Source organism: Petaurus breviceps, unplaced genomic scaffold (assembly GCF_028583685.1).
Source record: "Petaurus breviceps papuanus isolate PSGF00001 unplaced genomic scaffold, PetGlider_PUasm1.0 90760, whole genome shotgun sequence".
In the NCBI taxonomy this organism is placed as follows: Eukaryota; Metazoa; Chordata; class Mammalia; order Diprotodontia; family Petauridae; genus Petaurus; species Petaurus breviceps.
Genome location: NW_027187338.1, coordinates 270,027 through 290,377, shown reverse-complemented (window position 1 = coordinate 290,377; position 20,351 = coordinate 270,027). Strand labels below are relative to the sequence as shown.

The window sequence follows — 20,351 nt, the reverse complement described above, 5'->3', positions numbered from 1 at the left end:
CAATAAAGCAGTATATTCCAAAGACACAGAGAAGATGCTTCTAAATTAGCTAATATTGTTGATAATCTATAGTCCTATTTCTCACTATTAGCAGAGATAATCAAAGGCTATTGATGAAATTTTGTGATGCAAGAACTATTCAATAAGCATAACCCTGAGCCAGGCAATAATACTTATTATGGGTCCTTACTTCACACTTCACTACTGTGACAGTGTGCCCAGGGGTAAATGCATTCCCATTTGCTTGAGAACTTTAAGCAAAGGCTGGATGACCACTTGTCAGCTATACTGTAAAGGGGACCTTTTTTTCATGGACATCTTGGACTAGATGCCCTCTTGAGATCCCTTCCAATTCTAAAATTCTGTTCATGTATGATTTTATTGGTGCAGGAACTTCCTCTGCTTCTGTAGATAACAAACATCACATGTCAGGCAGTAAGACCTGCCACGTCCTTGGCTAGAAGACTACCCAGGCTTAAGTGTGTGATCCACTCTGTGGTCATAGGAGAAGTCCATATTAAAGCTAATATTTGGAGAAGTTTATCGATAATAAGGATTACTGTATGTGGTATGATATGTAATGAGTTTGGGGAAACTAATTGCATGTACTAAAGTGGGTATTGTGGTCTAATGTGAGATGATAAGCCTTGTGGGAGCTTCTCATACCCATTTCCTCCTTCCAGCTCCTACCCTTGTTTTAATTCCTTGGGGATTATACTAAGGTTTCACAGTTCATTCATGCATTGCTATCAGTGGTTTTGTTTTTCTTTGTCCAAGTGCACTGCCCAATGGATGAACTCCTGACAGACTCTACTGGGGTGATTCTTAGTCAGAGTTACCCAGGAAGCTACCCTCAGTTCCAGACGTGCTCCTGGGTGGTAAGAGTAGAGCCTGGCTACAATGTCTCTCTCACAGTGGAGTACTTCCTCAGCGAAAAACAGTATGATGAGTTTGAGATTTTTGATGGTAAGTGACTGTCAGATATCTAAGGACAGACTAGGGACAAAGGGAAGTGATAAGCATCCAGAGCTGAGAGGTTGGACCAGGGCTCAGGCTGTATCTTGTTCCAGTGCATTAGGGGTAGCAGAGGTTTTCATCTCATCTGCTCAAGATGTTTCTATATACTTGACAAGTGAGAAGTGGTCAGAGAATTTCCAGGGACAGGTGGGGGAAGGAAGGGTATTCTTCCAAGCAGCTCTATCTCTATGATTGCCCTGTGAAAGCAAGTTTTTCCCTAAGGAAAAAAAGATTGTCCCAGTAAAGCCATGTATCTTATCCAAGTGAATCACTGCCTCATTTGAGGACCAGGTATCTTAAAAGATTTTGGAATGAAAAGAATCTTCCAATTATCTTCTTTGTAATACTTCAGTGGATCTCTGATCTCACAAATATGGGCATTCCTTACTTGATGCAGATCATAAACTATTTATATAGTTTCTTAACCTGAGCTGTGTTTGTCCATTTTCTTCCATACATTTTCCAGTGAGTTTCTGTTCAATGTTCTAGAGCCCTTCTTTTTAATATTTTGTGTGGATCAATACATTGGAAGACTTGGGCTTTCTTTCTGTTCCCAGATCTCACTGTATCACTGACCTGACTTTTTTTCAATCATATATTACTTTGATGATGTCTCTTATGCCAGTTAATGCACACATACCATGTTATGGAACATGTTGAAGCCTACATGAACCCATCATGTATCTTTTTATTGCCCTTTTACAGTCTCAGTGACAGGTTGATCTCTGAACTGAGGACCAACTTGCTAAATATAGAGGTTTATCACCAGTAGGAAGGCCACTAGGGGATGAATTTTTTGACTATGCCAATCCATGAAACAACCTATTATTGCTATTAATGATTGTAATAGCTCACAGTATAAAAAATGCCTTCCAGGAGACACAGATTTCTTTCAGCCTCTGGTTGACAAGTTGAGGAAGAGACACATGTATGACACAAAGATGAATAGTAATACTGGACAAAGATATGGACCGGGAGTTATATAGTGACAGTGATTATACTGCTTGACATTTATTTAACAATTTATATAGTAAACTTTGTTAAATTTTATACTTTTCCAAGCACTTCACATTGTTGATTTTAGCTGATCCTTGCAATTACCTTGAAAGGTAAGGAGAGCAAGTTTTTTTCCATGATAGAAATGAAGCCCAGACTGGAACAGTGACTTATTCAAGACCACCAGCAAGTTGATGTAAAACAAAAACCAAGGTTACCTATCTCAAAGGTCTCTTTTTATTATAGACTGCCTTAGGTCAAGGTCCCAATCTTCCTTTTAAAGGGGGAGCTTTAAGGAAGTAGGGCATTCAAGAGGGCTAGAGTGGTTAGCAAAGCTCATTGAATGGGGCTAAGAAATGATCAGTCCTTTTTAATAGTTCACCCCACTAGCCAAGATATCTTCATTATGCCTCCTGCCAACCTTACTATGCACATGTCTCTCTCTCACCCTCAGGTCCCTCAGGTCAGAGTCCATTGTTGATAGCCTTGAGTGGGAATTACTCAGCACCCTTAACTGTTACCAGCTCAGGAAACAGTGTGTACCTGCGTTGGTCCTCTGACCATGCTTACAATCGGAAGGGTTTTAAGATTCGCTATGCTGGTGAGTATAGGAGTAAAGAACCCAGACCAAGAAATTAACCCTTTGGTTTTCCCCTTGAACTCTCTTTCCTCTTGTTATATATCTAGAATGGTGATGGAGTCTCTCTGCAATAAATGGATCATCCTCGCCCTCATCCTTTTCCTTGTGAAATGTGACTTCAGCACTGATGCTATGATACTAGTCTCTCTCATCCTGATACCCCACATCCCCTGTTCACAGATATCTCCTTTTCTATCCTTTTTTATTTTATTTTTTTATTAAAAATTGTTTTAATTAATTTGTTTATTTCCTTTTAGTTTACAGGATTCAATTCCACAATTCCTTGAGTTTCACATTTTGTCCCCCTCCCTCCTCCCCTCCTATGGCGTCTATCCTTTTTTTAACTGTCTCATATCTACAATACTTTATTTAGAAAAATACGTTGATATTTTTAAGAATTATCTGGTAATACCTAAAGGTATTTTTTTCACAAAGTATTTTAATTTTAAAGCACAAATGAAATTACTCTCTGTTGGTTTCATTTCAGGCTTAGAAACTAGATATGGGAGAGATACTTTAGGGCTGGAGGGTGCCTTTAGGGGAGGGAGGCTTCTCAGGTCTCCTCAATATTAATATTTCTAAAACCGGTCTGCCTTTCAGAAGCTCTTAAATATGAGTGTTGGGGACAAGGTGAGTCAGGGAGGGGGCGTTTCTTATGCATACCTGAGGGGAAAAATAGCTAGTATATATGTAGTACTTTACATATATTACCTTACATGAACCTTACAACGTTGTGATATAGGTGCTGTAATTAGCCCCAATTTGTTGGTATAGAAACTGAGGCACAAAGATGTTAAGCCTTTCACCACACAGTGACAGTCTTAAGAAGTTGAATGCAAACCCAAGTCTTCCTGATTCATTGTCGATCAGACTTTCTACTACACTGTGCTGGCTCATTTTTCTCTCCCCCTTTATCCCTTTCCAGACTTGAGAGATCTCCCACCAAAAAGAGACAGCTTGACAGCTGTGTAGCAGTGAATGCCTGATCCAGGGGTAAAATAAAGGGCATAGGCTTTCATTGATTCTCAAAGAATAACTTTAAATTATTTTAATTTTTATCTCTTGGCACATGTATCAAGCAGACCACTACTATGTGTCGTATAGTGAACCCATTTAGCAGGGACTGAACTAATTAGTATTTAACTAATAAAAGCAACACAAATATTTGATGGACACATTCATGTATGTGTTACTACTAATAGTTGTGTTTATAAGTATGTGTCTTAAGTATATGTTTGGGATTTTGTATAGAGGATTCTTGTCAGGTACTAATTGGACCAACCAACATCTGAAGTTTCTTCCAGTTCCTCAATCTTGCAATTCTTATTCATAAGTGAGATTGTGAATAGAGCTACCATCAGGCAGGTCAGAAAACTGGGGATAGCAGTGGGTGTTACCATCAGGATCATTCTATCTTAGAAGTGGAAGAGACTAAAGGGAGTACTTAATGTAACCCTTACCTGAATCATGAATTCCTTGAACTGCCAAGTCGTTCAGTCTCTACCCCCAAACCTCCTGCAATATGGGGGGCTCAGTACCTATAAAGACAGCCCATTTCAATTTTAGACTGCTCTAATTTTTTTTTTCCTTCATTAGACATAGTTTTGCCTTTATTTAGCTTCCCTCTGGCACCAAGGAGAACAAGTGTCCCTCCTCTTCCACATGACAGGCCATAAGATATGATCCTTACATCTCTCCTAATCCATCCTGATTTGGGCTCGATCAAGGTGACAGACTAGGGCCAAGAGAGGAGGGAAGGAAGAGGTAGAGGACAGTATGCAGTGTTTTGCCCTTTGGGTCATGCCCCCTAACCAGGAGGCACAAACTCATCATGAACACATCTGGGAAAATTTTTAATGGGAAAGAAACAAAAGCTATTGGCTCAAGTGAGAATATTAATTTTCTGTGGATTTCACACATTCTAGTTCTTACCTCCTTCCTTAGACCCATTACAAATAAGAATCCAGAGTTCACCAAAAATCAACTTTGCAACTAACCTATTTAAATTGCTGTTTGCCCTGGGCTATTTGGGAACTGAATTAATTTGTTGCTGAGTGTAACTGTGGCTGTGTCAGTATAACTGACTTCAGTGTTTGGATTGAATTGACCCATTAGTTCATTTAACTAAACTGACTGATTCTTTGACTGTACTTGATGATGAGAAGCATTCTTTTCTTCTGGGATGCCAATAGCCATCTGAAGCTTTATCTATATCCCAAAGGCCCCTTTCTCTCTTTGTTTCTTCCTTCAGCTCCCTACTGTAGTGTTCCAAGCCCTCCAGTTCATGGCTCTATTCTCGGCCAGCCTAGCACTCATCCTGGGGGGTCAATCCACTTTGGTTGCAATGCTGGCTACCGCCTGGTTGGACACAGCAAGGCTATATGTTCCTGGCACCCCCAAGGCTACTACATGTGGAATGAGGCCATTCCTCTCTGCCAAGGTGAGAACAAGGGACTTGGGATATCAGAATATCTATTGTATGTTTGTTTTATTTGTTTTTTTTGTAACTTTTTTCAATATTTGCTGAGTATCAGAATATCCTTAACCCTGTGCAAGGCACTGTGGAAGATACAGAAACATGAAAGATATAGTTGATACCTCCAGGTAACTTACAATCTAGTTGGGAAGACAAAATTAATACATACACCAGAGAGAGGACATATCAGTGCTAAACTTATAGAACTCCAAAAAAGGTCACTCTTACATCACCTGAGCCCACTGGAATATTAACTGAAAATAAGTTCATTTATTAGACGCTGTTTGGAAGTGTTATCACAATCCTTGTCAGGGCTGTTTGTTTCCCTTAATACATCCTACTCTTCCTGACCCTAGGCTACCAAATTACTATTTTCTACAGCACCACTTTTGATATGATGCTATGAAAAATTGTGAAAAAGTGTCAGCATGGACTCTTTTGCACTATATTTCCTTTCTTCTCCTCTAAATCCCCAATGCTCTTGTCTTTTCAAGATCTTGGAGTCATCCATTTTTTAAAATAGTAATTTTTTCCCAATTACAAGTAAGTATAATATTCAACATTCATTTTTAGTAACATTTTGAGTTCCAAATTTTTCTTCTTCCTCCTTTCCCGTCCCCCCTCCCCAAGACAGCAAGCAATCTGATATAGGGTAATTTATGTACAATCATGTTAAACATATTTCCACATTAGTCATATTGTGAAAGAAGAAACAGAGCCAAAGGGAAAAACAGCTCCCCCCCAAAAAAAACACCCAAAAAGTGAAAATAGTATGCTTTAATCTGCATTCATATGGAGTCTTTAGTTTAATCCTCTCATTTTACAAATGAGGAAAGAGAGAACCCAAGAAGTCTAGTAACTTCCTCAAGAACCTATAGCTGAATAGGTGCTGGGAATTTAAAGAAAAACAAAAACCCAAAATGGTTTATATCTCAAGGAACTTATCATCTATTGCATAAGTTGGGAAGCATATACAACATGGACAGTAAACATAAAGTGACTTTTGTAGGGATAGAGGACTAACAACTGGGGAAATAAGGAAAGGAAGCACATAAGAGGTGACACATGAAGTGAGCCATTAAGGAAGCTCTAGAGTCTGAGGTAAAGATGATAGAAAAACAATCAGAAAGGGAGGGAGTCAGGACGTGACTGATAAGGAAAATAAGGGAGCAAAAAGACTAAAAATACAAAAGATTTCAGGAAGAAAACTTGTAGACCTTGAATATAAACAGATAAAAGTCAACAGAAAAAAACAGTGTCAACAAAAGGAAATATGGCCTCCAGATCTAATAAATGAATTCGGGCATCTATGAATAAATACTGCAAGATGAGGGGAAATGGTCCAACGATTGATAAGATAGAGAACCTTGTGGAATTTAAGGAGCATATGGAACCACAACATGCTATTACTATGATTTAGAAGAGAAATGAGAATTATAAGAGTAGAATTATGTCCTGCATAGCAAAAATTATAAACAGAATAGGAAAACTTCAATCTTCAATGGCAAGCTTCACCAAAGAAACAGAGAGAATTTTATTTTATTTTATTTTATTTATTTTTTAAAGCAATTGGGGTTAAGTAACTTGCTCAAGATTGCACGGCCAGTTATTTTTTGTGTGGATGCCAAGTATCTGAGGCTGGAACCGATCCCGGGTTTACCAACACCAGGGCCGGTGCTCTTACTGTGCCACCTGGCCACCCCTGGAGAGAATTTTAGATTGGGAATGCATATACACAGAAGTAAAGAACAATCTAGAAGAAGAGAAATAAGAAACAAAGACACTAGAATAAAATATATTCATTATGCTAGCAAAATATAGTGAACTTGAACTTGCATAGAGACTACCTAAAGATCATAGATTTCCCAGAAGAAAACCTTAATACCATAATGAAGAAAATAATAGAAGAGTACCGCCCAGGACTATTTTTTTTCTTTTAAATTTATTTATTTTTAGTTTACAACTTTCAGTTCCACAAGTTTTTGAGTTTCAAATTTTTCTCCCTCCCCCCCCCCACCAAGGTGGCTTGCAATCCAGTATAAGTTCTACTTATACTTTCACATTAAACATTAGTCGAGTTGTAAAGAAGAATTATAACTAATGGAATGAACCACGAGAAAGAAACAAAACAAAAAAAGAGAGAGAACAAGTAGTTTGCTTCAATCTGCATTCAGGTTCTGTAGTTCTTTCTCTGGATGTAGATATCCCTTTCCATCATGAGTCTTTTGGAGTTGTCTTATAACCTTGCATTGCTGAGAAGAGATCAAAGTTAATCATCACAGATGCAGTGTATCCATAATTGTGTACAGTGTTCTCCTGGTTCTGCTCCCCTCACTTAACATCAGTTTATACAAGTCTCTTCAGATTATTATGAAGTTCATCTGCTCCTCGTTTCTTATAGCACAATATTATTCCATTACATTCATATACCACAACTTATTTAGCCATTCCCCAATTGATGGGCATCCCCTACATTTCCAATTCTTTGCCACCACAAAAAGAGCTGCTATAAAAATATTTTGTACATAGGGATCCTCCTCCCACTTGTATGATATTTTTGGGATACAACCCTAGAAGTGGTATTGTTGGATCAAAGGGTATGCACATTTTTATAGCCCTTTGGGCATAGTTCCAAATTGCTCTCCAGAATGGTTGGTTCAGTTCATAACTCCACCAATAATGCACAAGTGTTCCAATTTTCCCATATCTTCTCCAGCATTGATCATTTTCCTGTTTCATCATATTAGCCAATCCGACTGCTGAGATGTGCTACATAAGAGTTGTTTTGATTGGCCTTTCTCTAATCAATAGTGTTTTAGATCATTTTTTATGATTATAGATAAAGTATTGGAATTAATTGTTCTTTAAATGTTTGATAGAATTTTATTGTAACTCCATCTGGCCCTTGATGACTTCTTCAATTTCTTTTTCTGAGATGAGGTTATTTAAGTATTTTACTTCCTTTTCTGTTAATCTGGGCAGTTTGTATTTTTTTGTAAATATTCATCCATTTCATAAAGATTGTCAAATTTTTGGGCAAGCAATTGGGCAAAACGATTCCTAATTATTGTTTTAATTTCCTCTTCATTGGAGGTAGATTCACCATTTTCATTTTTGATACTGGTAATTTGATTTTCTTCTTTCTTTTTTTAATTTGTTTATTTTTAGTTTTCAGCATTCATTTCCACAAGATTTTGAGTTACAAATTTTTTCCCTGTCTTTCTCCTACCCCCACCCCAAAATAACAACTCTACTGAATACCCTTTCTCCCAGTCTGCTCTCTCTTATATCCTCCCTCATGCCCCCTCTGACTTTCTAGCAGGGCAAGATGGATTTCTATACCCTAGTGCCTGTATATCTTATTTCCCAGTTGCATGTAAAATATATATATTTAACATTTGATTTTAAAATTTTGATTTCCAGATTCTTTCACTTCTTCCCTCATCACCCACCCCTGCTGGGAGGATAAGTGATTCAATATAGGTTATATATGTGTAGTTACACAAAACATTTCCATAGTAGATATATTGTGAAAGAATGATTGCATTTCCCTCCAGCTTATCCCATCCCCCACTTATTCTATTTTCTACTTTGACCCTGTCCCTTTTCAGAAGTGTGTGCTTCTAACTACCCTCCCCGCCAATCTGCCCTCCCTTCTGTCATCCCCCCTTTTATCCCCTTCCCCCTACTTCCCTACAGAAGTAGAGTATCTTACCCTACTCAATTGAGTGTGCATGTTATTCCCTCCTTAAGCCAAATTCAAGGAGAGTAAGGCTGACCCATTCCCTTTTGCCTTCCTATTCTTTCCCTCCATTGTAACAGTTTTCTTTTGCCTCTTTTATATGAAGTAATTACCCTATTCTGTCTCTCCCTATCTCCTCTCATTATATGCCTCTCTCACCTCTCAATTTCACTTTTTAAGTATCAACCCTTCCTATTCAACTGATCCTGTGCCCTCTGTCTATGTACACCTGTACACATATATACACACACTCACATATGCATTTATGCACACATATACCCTCCTATGTAACCATATATATGTATGTATACATACATATATATATATACACATATATATTCCCATCAACTATCCTCATACTAAGAAAAGTCTCATGAATTACGATTAATCATTTTACCATGTAGGAATTTAAATAGTTCAATTTTAATAAGTTCCTTATGATTTCTTTTCCTTGTTTACCTTCCCATGTTTCTCTTGCTTCTTGTATTTGAAAGTCAAATTGTCTATTCAATTCTGTATTTTTTATCAAGAATGCTTGAAAGTCCTCTATTTCATTGAATGACTATGTTTTCCCCTGAAACATTATACTCGGCTTTGCTGAGTAGGTGATTCTTGTTTTTAAAACTAACTCCTTTGACCTCTGGAATATCATATTCCAAGCCCTTCATTCCCTTAATATAGAAGCTGCTAGATCTTGTGTTATCCTGATTGTGTTTCCACAATACTCAAATTGTTTCTTCCTGACTGCTTGCACTATTTTCTCCTTGACCTGGAATGACTGGAAATTGTCTATAGTATTCCTAGGAGTTTTCTTTTGGGGATCTTTTTGAAGAGGCATTCAGTGAATTTGTTCTTTTTCTGTTTTGCCCTCTGGTTCTAAAATATCAGGGCAGTTTTCCTTGAGAATTTCTTGAAGGATGATTTCTAGGTTCTTTCTTTGATCATGGCTTTCAGGTAGTCCAATAATTTTTAAATTATCTCTCCTGGACCTATTTTCCAGGTCACTGGTTTTTCCAATGAGATATTTCACATTGCCTTCTATTTTTTTTCATTTTTTGAATCTGTTTTATAGTATTTTAATTTCTCATAAATTCATTAGCTTCAATTAGCTCCAATCTAATTTTGAAGGAATTACTCTCTTTAGTGAATTTAAAAAATTCCTTTTTCATCTGGCAAATTTGACTTTTTAAGACATTCTTCTCCTCATTGGCTTTTTGGGCCTCTTTTGCCATATGAGTTAGTCAATTTTTTTTCTAGAGGGCATTTGGGGTTAAGTGACTTACCCAAGGTCACATGGCTAGTTTTTGTGATAAATGTCTGAGTCCAAATTTGAAGTCAGGTCCTCCTGACTCCAGGGCCGGTGTTCTACTGTGAGTAGAACTGTGCCACCTAGCCTCCCTTAAGTTAGTCTATTTTTTAAGTTATTATTTTCTTCAGTCAGGTTGTTGACTCTCTTTTCATGATTTTTTTTGCATCATTCTCATTTCTCTTCCCAGTTTTTCTTTCACTTCTCTTACTTGATTTTCTTTTCTTTTTTTTTGGGGGGGGGGGGGTGTAATTGGGGTTGTGTCAATTGGGTTAATTAAGCCCAAGGTCACACAGCCAGCTTTTGTGTTAAGTGTCTGAGGCTGGATTTGAACCCACATCCTCCTGACTCCAGGGCCAGAGCTCTATTCACTGTACCACTTAGCCGCCCCTCTTACTTGATTTTCAAAATCCTTCTTGAGCTCCTCTATGGCCTATAACCAATTCATATTTTTCTTGGAAGCTTTTGATGCAGGAGTTCTGACTTCATTGCCTTCCTCCTGTTCCAAGCTTTGATCTTTTTTGTATCCAGAAAAGGATTCTATGGTCTGTTTGTGCTTCCTCTGCTTGCTCATCTTGCCAGCCAATTACTTGGCTTTTGAGCTCTTTGCCACAGTAGAACTCTGCTTTCAGAGAAGAGAGCTTTCTCCCAAACCTCTGGGGTTTTCAGAAATGTTGTCAGAGGTCTGAGGAGGGCACCCTCTCTACAGACACTGCACTGGCAAACTGGCGTTTTTCACCCCAAGACCACTGCCCAAGAAAGCGACCCAGATCCATAAAAGCAAGAGCAATTATCCTCTCCATGGTTACTTGGTCCCCCTATGATCTGTAGGCCAGGAACTCCTCAGGCAGCCGCGTGGCAGAGTCTTTACCAACCACGCCTCCACCACCTTCTCACCCTGGGGCAGGGATTGGACCATGCCTTTCCTTTTCAGCGAAGTTCCTGACTGACCTTTTACTTTCTTTTTGGTGTTTATGGATTGAAAAGTCTGGAAACAGCCCCAGTTGCTGGTGATTCACTCTCCTGAAGTCTGCTCTGTCCACAGCTGCCTCCCTGTGGCCAAAACCTTGTGGTTCTTGTAGGACTCTGCTTGGCTCCCAGCCTGTCAGCCTCCCATTCTGTCTTCAGTGGGAGATTTGTTTCTCTTTGTCACTTTTTGGGTTCTGTAGCTCTAAAATTTGTATAGAGTCATATTTGAGGTGGTTGTCAGGGGAGGTCATAGAATTTCCTGCTTCCACTCTGCCATCTTGGCTCTGCCTCTTCTTTCTTTTTAAAAATCAAATTGACTAAAGGTTTGTCAATTTTATTGTTTTTATCCTAAAATCAACTTTCAGCTTTTTTTATTAGTTCAATAGTTTTCTTCATTTCAATTTTATTAATCTCTCCTTTGGTTTTCAGTGTTTCTAATATGGTATTTAATTGGAGATTTTCAATTTGTTCTTTTCCCACCTTTTTCAATTGCATGCCCAATTATTGATCTCCTTTTTTTTTTCTATTTTATGCATGTAAACATTCAGAAATATAAAAATTCCTCTGAGAACTACTTTCGATGTATGCCATGTTCGGTATGTTGTCTTATTATTGTTATTCTCTTGAATGAAGTTATTGTTTGTTTCTGTGATTTTTGTTCGACCCACTCATTCTTTAGGATTAGATTATTTAGTTTCCAATTAATTTTTAGTCTATCTCTCTATGGCTCTTTATTATATAAAATTTTTTATTTCATCATGATCTAAAAAAGATGCATATAATATTTCTGCCTTTCTTCATGTAATGGGAATGTAAATTTAAAGATCTTCCCTGCCCCTAGGCTAAAGTGCACCTGGAGCCTGGGGTGGGAGGCTTGTTTTTCAGTAGATACTTCTTGATTGGCCAGTGAGTCAATAAGGTTGTTACATTCTCTGAGCCAGGAGAAGGCTATATAAGCCCTAATGTGTAGCTTTGTTTTGGGGCTCACTTTGAGAAGTGTTCTGTGATTTGATATGGATTCTGGGAAGCCATTGTCCAGAGTCCCCAGGCTTTGAAAAACCCAGATGTTGAAACCCAGATGTTGATTTGGTATGGATGTAATGGTTGGACAGTTTGGAAAGCTGTCTACTTGATCTGTTTCTGTCTTGATAATTCTGCCTATATACTTTGAAGTTCAGGGTGCTGACCTTTTTCCCCTGAACGAGGTAAACAATATATGTTTGACTGATTAAAGTAAGCTTGTTAACCCATTTTGAGTTGCTTTCCTTTAACAAAGCAGATATAAGAACCTGTGTTGGCAGCAAACCCTCAGGACGCTTGGGGTGCTTGCTGCCACACTGCACTGGATTGTGAGGTTTGTATGCCCTAGTACATGGTCAGTTTTTGTGTATGTGCCATGTACCTCTGAGAAGAAAGTATTTTCTTTTTATTCCATTCAATTTTCTCCAGAAGTCTATCTTATCTACCTTCTCTAAAATTCTGTTCACCTCCTTAACTTCTTTCTTCTTTATTTCGAGGTTAGATTTATCAAGTTTGGATAGGGGGAGGTTGAGGTCTCCCAGTAGTATAGTTTTGCTGTCTATTCCTTCTGTAACTCCCTAACTTCTCCTCTAAAAATTTGTATACTATACCACTTGGTACATATATGTTTAATAATGATATTACTTCATTTTCTAGGTGCCTTTTAGCAGGATATAATTTCCTTCCTTATCTCTTTTAATTAGATCTATTTTTGCTTTTGCTTTGTCTGACATTAGGATTGCTACCTCTGCTTTTCTTACTTTTGCTGAAGCATAATATATTCTACTCCAACCTTTTACCTTTACCCTGTGTGCATCCCCCTGTTTCAAATGTTTTTCTTGTAAACAGCATATTGTAGGACTATGGCTTTTAATCTGTTCTGCTGTCTGCTCTCCATTTTATGGGAGAGTTCATCCCATTCACATTCACAGTTATGATTACTATCTGTGTCTTTCTCTCTTATCATATTCCTCTCCCCTTTATGCTTTTATTTCTCCCTTATCCATTCCCCTCCTCAAAAGAGTTGCTTTTTTCCACTGCCTTCCTCAATATTTCCTCCCTACCAACCCCTCTCCCTTACCCTTTTCCTTTACTATTTCTTCCCTCCTTCTAACTCCTCCCTCTCTTTTCTTTCCCCTTTCCCTTCTTATTACCTGTAGGGCAAGTTAGATTTCTGTACTTAACTGAATGTGTTATTCCCTCCTTGAATCAAAACTGATGAGAGTAAAGCTCATGTAATGCTTATTTCCCTTCCTTCTTTCCCTCTACTATAATATGTTTTTGTGACTCTTTGTGTCATATAATTTACTGTTTTCTGCCTCCTCCTTTCCTCTTCTCACATTATAATCCTTTTGTACCTCTTTCTTAGGTTTTTTATCATCACATCAGTTGATTTATACCCATATCCTCTATCTATCTATCTATCTATCTATCTATCTATCTATCTATCTATCTATCTATCTATCTATCTAACTATCTATCTATCTATCCCTTTTAAATGTTGTAATAATTATGTAGTTCTCAAGATTAACAAGTATCATCCTTCCATATAGGGATGTAAACATTTTGCTGTTATTGAATAACAACTTTTTTCCCCATTCATCTTTTTATATCTCTCTTGAATCTTGTATTTGAATATCAAATTTTCCATTGAGTTCTGGCCTTCTCATCAGGAAGGTCTGGAGGTCTCTTATTTCATTGAATGTTAATCTCCTTGCCTGAAAGATTATGCTCAACTTTTCTGGGTAGTTGATCCTTGGTTGCATTCCAAGTTCCTTTGCTTTATGATATATCATATTCTGATCCCCCTGATCTTTTAATGTAGAAGCTGCAGGGTCCTGTGTGATCCTGGCTATAGTTCTATGATATTTGAATGTTTTTTCCTGGCTGTTTGCAGTGTTTTCTCCTTGATCTGATAATTTCAGGAATTTGGCTACAATATTCGTTGGCATTTTTAATTTGGGACCTCTTTCAGGAGGTAATCGGTGGATGCTTTTAATGACTTTTTTTTACCCTCAGGTTCTAGGACCTTGGGGCCTTGATGATTTCTTGGAATATACTGTCTAGACTCTTTTTGTCATCATGGCTTTCCAGTAGACCAATAATTCTTAGATTAGCTCTCCCGGATCTATTTTCCAGGTTAGTTGTTTTCCAATGAGATTGTTTACATTTTCTTCTATTTATTCATTCTCTAGATTTTGTTTGACTGATTCTTGATGCCTCATAGCGTCTTTAGCTTCAACTTGCCTAATTCTAATTTTTCATGAATTGTTTTCTTCAGTTAGTTTTTGTATCTCATTTTCCATTTGGCCAAATATACTTTTTAAGGAATGCTCTTCAGTAATTTTTTTTCCCATTTTGTCAATTGTATTTTTAAAACAATTGGTCAGTTTTTCTTTCACCTCTTTAATTTGGCTTTTAAAATCCTTCTTGAGGTCTTCCAAGAATACTTTTTGGGCTTGAGATCAGTTCATATTCCCTTTTGAGCTTTGAGTTGTGAGTATAGTGTCAATGCTGTCCTCTTTTGAGTATGGATTTTGATCTTCCAGGTCACCATAATAGGATATGGTCTTTGTTTTTCCCATTTACTTTTTGCCCATTGTGATAGCCTATTTCCTACCTTTTAAAGGGGGCTCTGAGCCACGCTTCTTGTGCTGTGAGCTAGAAGCCTAGTTACTGACTTTTTGTACTGTGGCCTCTGGTTCTGTCAGTTGGAGGCTATATAAAGCTACGACTCCACCTGGTGCTGAGCCAGAGCTGGCTGGTGTGTACCAAAGCCAAGGCCAAGGCCAGGTCTTTCTGCATTTTCTGGGGTTACCGAGGTATGGGGGAGGGGTGATCTGGCCACTTCTGGTCTCCACCTCCCCAACCTTAGGCTAGAACTCAGGCAGACTCAGCCACTGGTAGACAGTGCTGTGCTGGTTTCTGCCAATTCCCCTGGCTGTGCAAAGGCATGCCTGGGGTCCTGATATTGGTGCTTTTTCTGACTGCACCCCCATGGTGCTCAGGATTTCCTACTGGTCCACTGAGGTGGGGCTTGCTGAGACATCACCCATCCTGTACTGGTCCCCTTCAGCCATAGTAAGACGGACCCTTCCCTAGATCTCCCTAACCCCACATTGGTTCCACTATTTCAGGATTTTTCTTGGGGCAACATTCTCTGGGTTTTTCAAGGTCAACAAGGTGGAGTGAGAGCACCTACAGTTTACTCTGCCATCTTGGCTTTCAGAAGTTCAAGCACTGAACTTTCAAACATCCAGTCTGTGGACTGAGTGCCCCAGGCCCTACAGTTGTGTGTCACCAAGCTACAACAGACCCCTGTCCTGTGCTGGGAGATTTAGGAATAGCCACTGTGGCAGCTGATTCTGCTTGTCAGGGCCCATTCCTGTTCTGTTATGGTCAGGTCTGTGTTGGCGCAGCCTGTGTGCTCTGTGCTCCACCTGCTGGCACAAGAAATCCTGCCCTTTGGCTCTCCATGTTGTCTTGGGCTGGAAATCTGCCACACCCTGTCTCCCAGTGGATTTTACCACTCTACAGTTTGTTCAGATGCATTTTTTTAGAGGTACCTGAAGGAATTTATGGGAGAGCTCAGGTGAGTCCCTGCTTTCATTCCACCTTCTCTGTTCTGTCCCCTCTCCCCCAGGACTTATAAACATGGAAAATGAAATTCCAACTAAAAGAATTCACAAAAAAATTTCCAGAAAAAATTAAATTATTATTATTTTTGAAAGCAAGACATATAGTGGTTAAATTGAACAGTACACCTAAACAGTGGCAAGTTTTGCAAGCCATTGGGAGAAAGAGTTTCAAATTTAAAAAAAGAAGACATTCAGATGGCACAGGACTATTCTGCACTCACTAGAAAAAGGAGGAAGTAATGGAATAATGTATTCTTTTTTTGCCTTTTTTTTGGAGGGCAATTAGGGTTAAGTGACTTGCCCAAGGTCACATGGCTAGTTTTTTTGTTATGTGTCTGAGGTCAGATTTGAACTCAGGTCCTCCTGACTCCAGGACCAGTGCTCTACTCACTGCGCCACCTAGCCGCCCCCTGGATTAATGTATTCCAAAGAGCATTGCAGCTCAGGATACAGCCCTGGGTGACTTGTCCTACATATCTAAGCTTAACTGTATAGCCTAAAATAATAAAGAAGAGTTTGTCAGCTTTTGTATGCTCCATGGACTCCCTACCTTGTAAATCTCAGCTAGAATAAAATCAACACTAGGTTCTTTGCTATACCAAAGGAGCCTAATGGCATTTAAAACCTCTTCTTGCTTTGGAACTTTAGCTATGGAGGGATTGACTTCAACCTGAGGTAAATGGTCAGTAGCCTCAGCATTGATTGATGATGTTCTGTTGAGAACACTATGGAAATGTTCAGCCCACCTCTCTATAGTCATATCCTTATCACTAATCAATGTAGCTCTGTCAGCACTCAGTAGATGAGATTCACCATAGGTCTTAGGCCCATAATTAACCTTCAGAGCATCATAAAAGCATTTTAGATTGTTACTATCAGTATAAAATTGAATTTCATCTGCCTTCTTGCTGAGCCAGGAATCCTGCATCTCTCTAAATTTTGCTTGCACTTTACTTTTGATGTCATGAAATGCTACATTCTTAGAGATGGATGAACTATCCTGTTGGTAAACCCTGTGGAGTTCTCATTTTTCATTTAGCAGCTTCTGAATTTCCCCAAATTTTTCATCAAACCAGTTTTGGTGTTTGTGGGTATTCTGGCCCAGCTGAGCAAATGTAGTGCTATACACCAATTCTCTGAAAGCTGCCCACTCCTTTTCTGCTTCACTTTTGCCAACTGTGTTGCCCAACTTTCCCTCCAAATTAGAAACAAACTGTTCGCATTCAGAGAAGAACCCTAATTTGTTGACATTCATTCTCCTGGTAGTCATTTTGCCTTGGGAATGCCACTTTTGTTGAATGTGAATATTTAGCTTGGAGAGAATAAGACTATGATCAGTCCGGCACTCTGTACCACATATTGCCTTTGTCCCTCTCTCATCCTGTGTATCTCTTCTTACAATCACATAGTATACTTTCCAGTGATGTATATATTGATAATGAGGTTGATGCACACATTGCCAGAGCTAGCTCAGTGTTTGGAAGGCTCCAAAGGAAAGTATGGGAGAGAAGAGGTATTAGACTGACTACCAAACTGAAGGTCTACGGAGTCGTTGTGCTGACCTCATTGTTGTATGCCTGTGAAACCTGGACAGTCTACCAGCACTATGCCAAGAAACTGAATTGCTTCCATTTGAATTGTCTTAGGAAGATTCTGAAGATCACCTGGCAGGATAAAGTGTCAGACACTGAGGTCCTTACTTGAACTAAACTGCCAAGCGCTCAGACTCTGCTTTCGAGAGCACAGCTCTGATGGGCTGGCCATGTTGTTCTAATGCAAAATGTACTCTTGCCAAAAAGGCTATTTTATGGAAAACTAACACAGGGCAAGCATTCACATAATGATCAGAAGAAGTGATACAAGGACACTGTCAAAGTCTCTCTTAAAAACTTTGGAATTGATTGTGTGACATGGGAGACACTGGTACAGGACTGCTCAACATAGCATGCCCACATCAGAGAAGATATTGTGCTCTATGAACAAAAGAGACTTGAGAGAGCTCAAAGCAAATTCAGGATGCACAAATTTGAAGTATCCACCCCAAGTGTTCAACGGACTATTTGTGCCTGACCTGTGGTAGAGCATTCCCAGCCCATGTTGGTCTGATCAGCCACAGTTGAATACATTGAAACTTGACTCTAGCATTGTGATCTCATTTTGGTCCTCTTTGAGAACAAAGGACAACAACCAATAAAGAAAAATTTGAAACATTTTTAGAAAGAAAACCAGAACTGAAGAGATTATTTGCCTCCTGAACATCTCAAACAACAGTAATGCAGGAGGAGTGAATGAATGCAGCAGTCAAGGACAGTAACAGTATCAAAGTGACAGTAGAGAGACCAGTAAGAGAATTCTTTCTAAATGTACACAGGAAGACAGGGTGAAAGTGGAGATCTGGTAGAGGTAACAATAAAGAGGGGGTATTATGGACAGAACCTGGGGACACCCTGCCTAAAGGTGAATGCTTCTTTTTTGAGACTATATTACAACATAAGAAGGTACCTAGAGAGAGGGAAGGAGGGAGTAGAGCAGAGGGATAGAGAAGTGATTTTTATATCAGGGTCAAATCAAGAACTAGCACAGAGGGGAAGATGTGGTCTCAGAAAGAAAAGAGCTTACAGGAGAGTGGGTGAGGTTGAAAAGGGGGAGAATAGAAGGAGGCCTTACTTTGGAGATGGGAGTTCTACTGATTAATGCTCCTGTGGGTGAAGAGAAATGGTTGGTGAATGGAGATGAGTACTTTTCACTGGAGGATTGCTGGGGGATTTGGTGCTTGAAAAATCTACTTCTCTTGCTTCATTGTAACTCTGGAGGGCAACTGCCAATGGGAGGAGTTAGGAGGACGTGGATATAGGGAGATTTCCAGGTTTATATAGGAAAAAAGGTCAACAAGAGAGGATATTGAAGAGTGGTGGACTGCATAGTCTGAGATGTGATGGGCGAACAATCCTATTATGTGGCAGTGACCTTTCTGATATGGAACAATTGGCATTGTTTTGAAAATGAGGCAGAATGGAAAAGAGAAATCCATGGGACAGGCCCTCCAAGGCAGTGGCAGAATGTACCAAGAATAGAGAGCCTAGAATGGATACCTTGGAAGCTTTGATTGCATGAAGAATACAAAGGAAAAAGAGACCAAATAATTATAGGAGTCAGGAACAGGAAGTGAGGATCTAGAGTAAACAGAAAAAGAAGATAGATAATGATGAGAGTGAGAGAAATCCTTTTTGGAAAGGGTGTAAAATTTGACTTAAGGGAAATAAGAGGAGAGAAGAAATATGTAACTAGATAAAAGTAAGAGAGATAAAGGGATTAATTAGAAAAAAACTCTGAGGAGACAGAGGTATCAAACAAGAAGAAGGGATCAAGATTGAGAGGATCGAGATTGAGAGGAAAAGAGCCAGTGGGAACAGGGCCACTTAAAAAAAATTAAAATAAAGTAACTTAACTGAAGGAGCATAATACTGTGTTTACAGCAGAAAAGGGAACTTGAAACTGAAAAGTTTCTGCACAGACAATATTAATACATCTAGGATAAGAAGGGAAGTGATCGAATGGGAAAAAAAATCTTTGTATCATATTTCTATGATAAGGGTTCGATATCCTAGATATGTTAAACAATCAGTAAAAATATATAAGACTAAAAGCCATTCTGTAGTAAATAAATAATTGAAGGATATGAATAAACAGTTCTCAAAAGAGAACTGCAAAGTATCCACAACCTCATGAAAGAATGATCAAAATCACTAATAATAAGAAACACAAATGAAAACAACCCTGTGCTTTTACTTTGAACCCTGAAAATTGGGGGAAATGGCAGTGGCCAATGCCGGAGAGGTTGTGGGATTATAGGCATACTAATACGGAACTGTGAAATACTATAACCATTTTGGAAAGTAATTGTGAATTATGCAAATAAAGTGACTAAAATGTCAACACCCTTTGAAACAGAGTTTTCATTACTGATTTTATACCCTAAGGAAGCCATTAATAAGAAAAAAATCACTATATATTAAAAAATATTTATAGTGGCACTTTTTTGTGATAATTAAGAATCAGAAACAAAGTAGATGCTCCTCAATTGGGGAATGGTTAAACAAATCATGGTACATCAAAATAATGGAATATTACTGTACCATAAGAAATTATATGTGATGAATATAGAGAAGTATAGAAAAATTTATGTGAACTGCTGCAAAATGAAGTAAGCAGAGGCAAGAAAACAGCATACACAGTAACCTCAACAAAGTAAATGGAAAGAACAACAACACAACAAAAAGACAAAAGTAATATAACAAAATCATAAAAATCAAGTGGGACTCAAATGAAAAGAAGAGAAGATACCCCTAATCTACCCTTTTGTAAAGTGGGAGGTCTCTAATTGTTACACATCAACCATATTTTCAGATTTTGTCAATGTATCTATTGGTTGTGCTGTTTTTTTTTTCTTTCCAAAAATTACTGTTCATTATATGGAATGGCTCTCAGGGAGGGAGTGCAGGGGAGAAGGATACATAGGATAGTATGATGATGTAGGAAATAGAAAA

General features: G+C 38.6%; 2 protein-coding genes across 2 annotated transcripts in view; both read left to right on the top strand.

Annotated features, from left to right (window-relative positions):
- Positions 1 to 20,351, top strand: part of LOC138146178 (NACHT, LRR and PYD domains-containing protein 10-like) — a 294,893-nt gene that overhangs the window by 140,892 nt on the left and 133,650 nt on the right. The window lies entirely within an intron of this gene.
- Positions 1 to 20,351, top strand: part of CSMD2 (CUB and Sushi multiple domains 2) — a 1,071,431-nt gene that overhangs the window by 965,065 nt on the left and 86,015 nt on the right. The window contains exons 47-49 of the mRNA XM_069067881.1: positions 778 to 966; positions 2,468 to 2,614; positions 4,905 to 5,093. Of these exons, the coding sequence (XP_068923982.1) occupies positions 778 to 966; positions 2,468 to 2,614; positions 4,905 to 5,093 (525 nt within the window). The remainder of the gene's footprint in view (positions 1 to 777; positions 967 to 2,467; positions 2,615 to 4,904; positions 5,094 to 20,351) is intronic.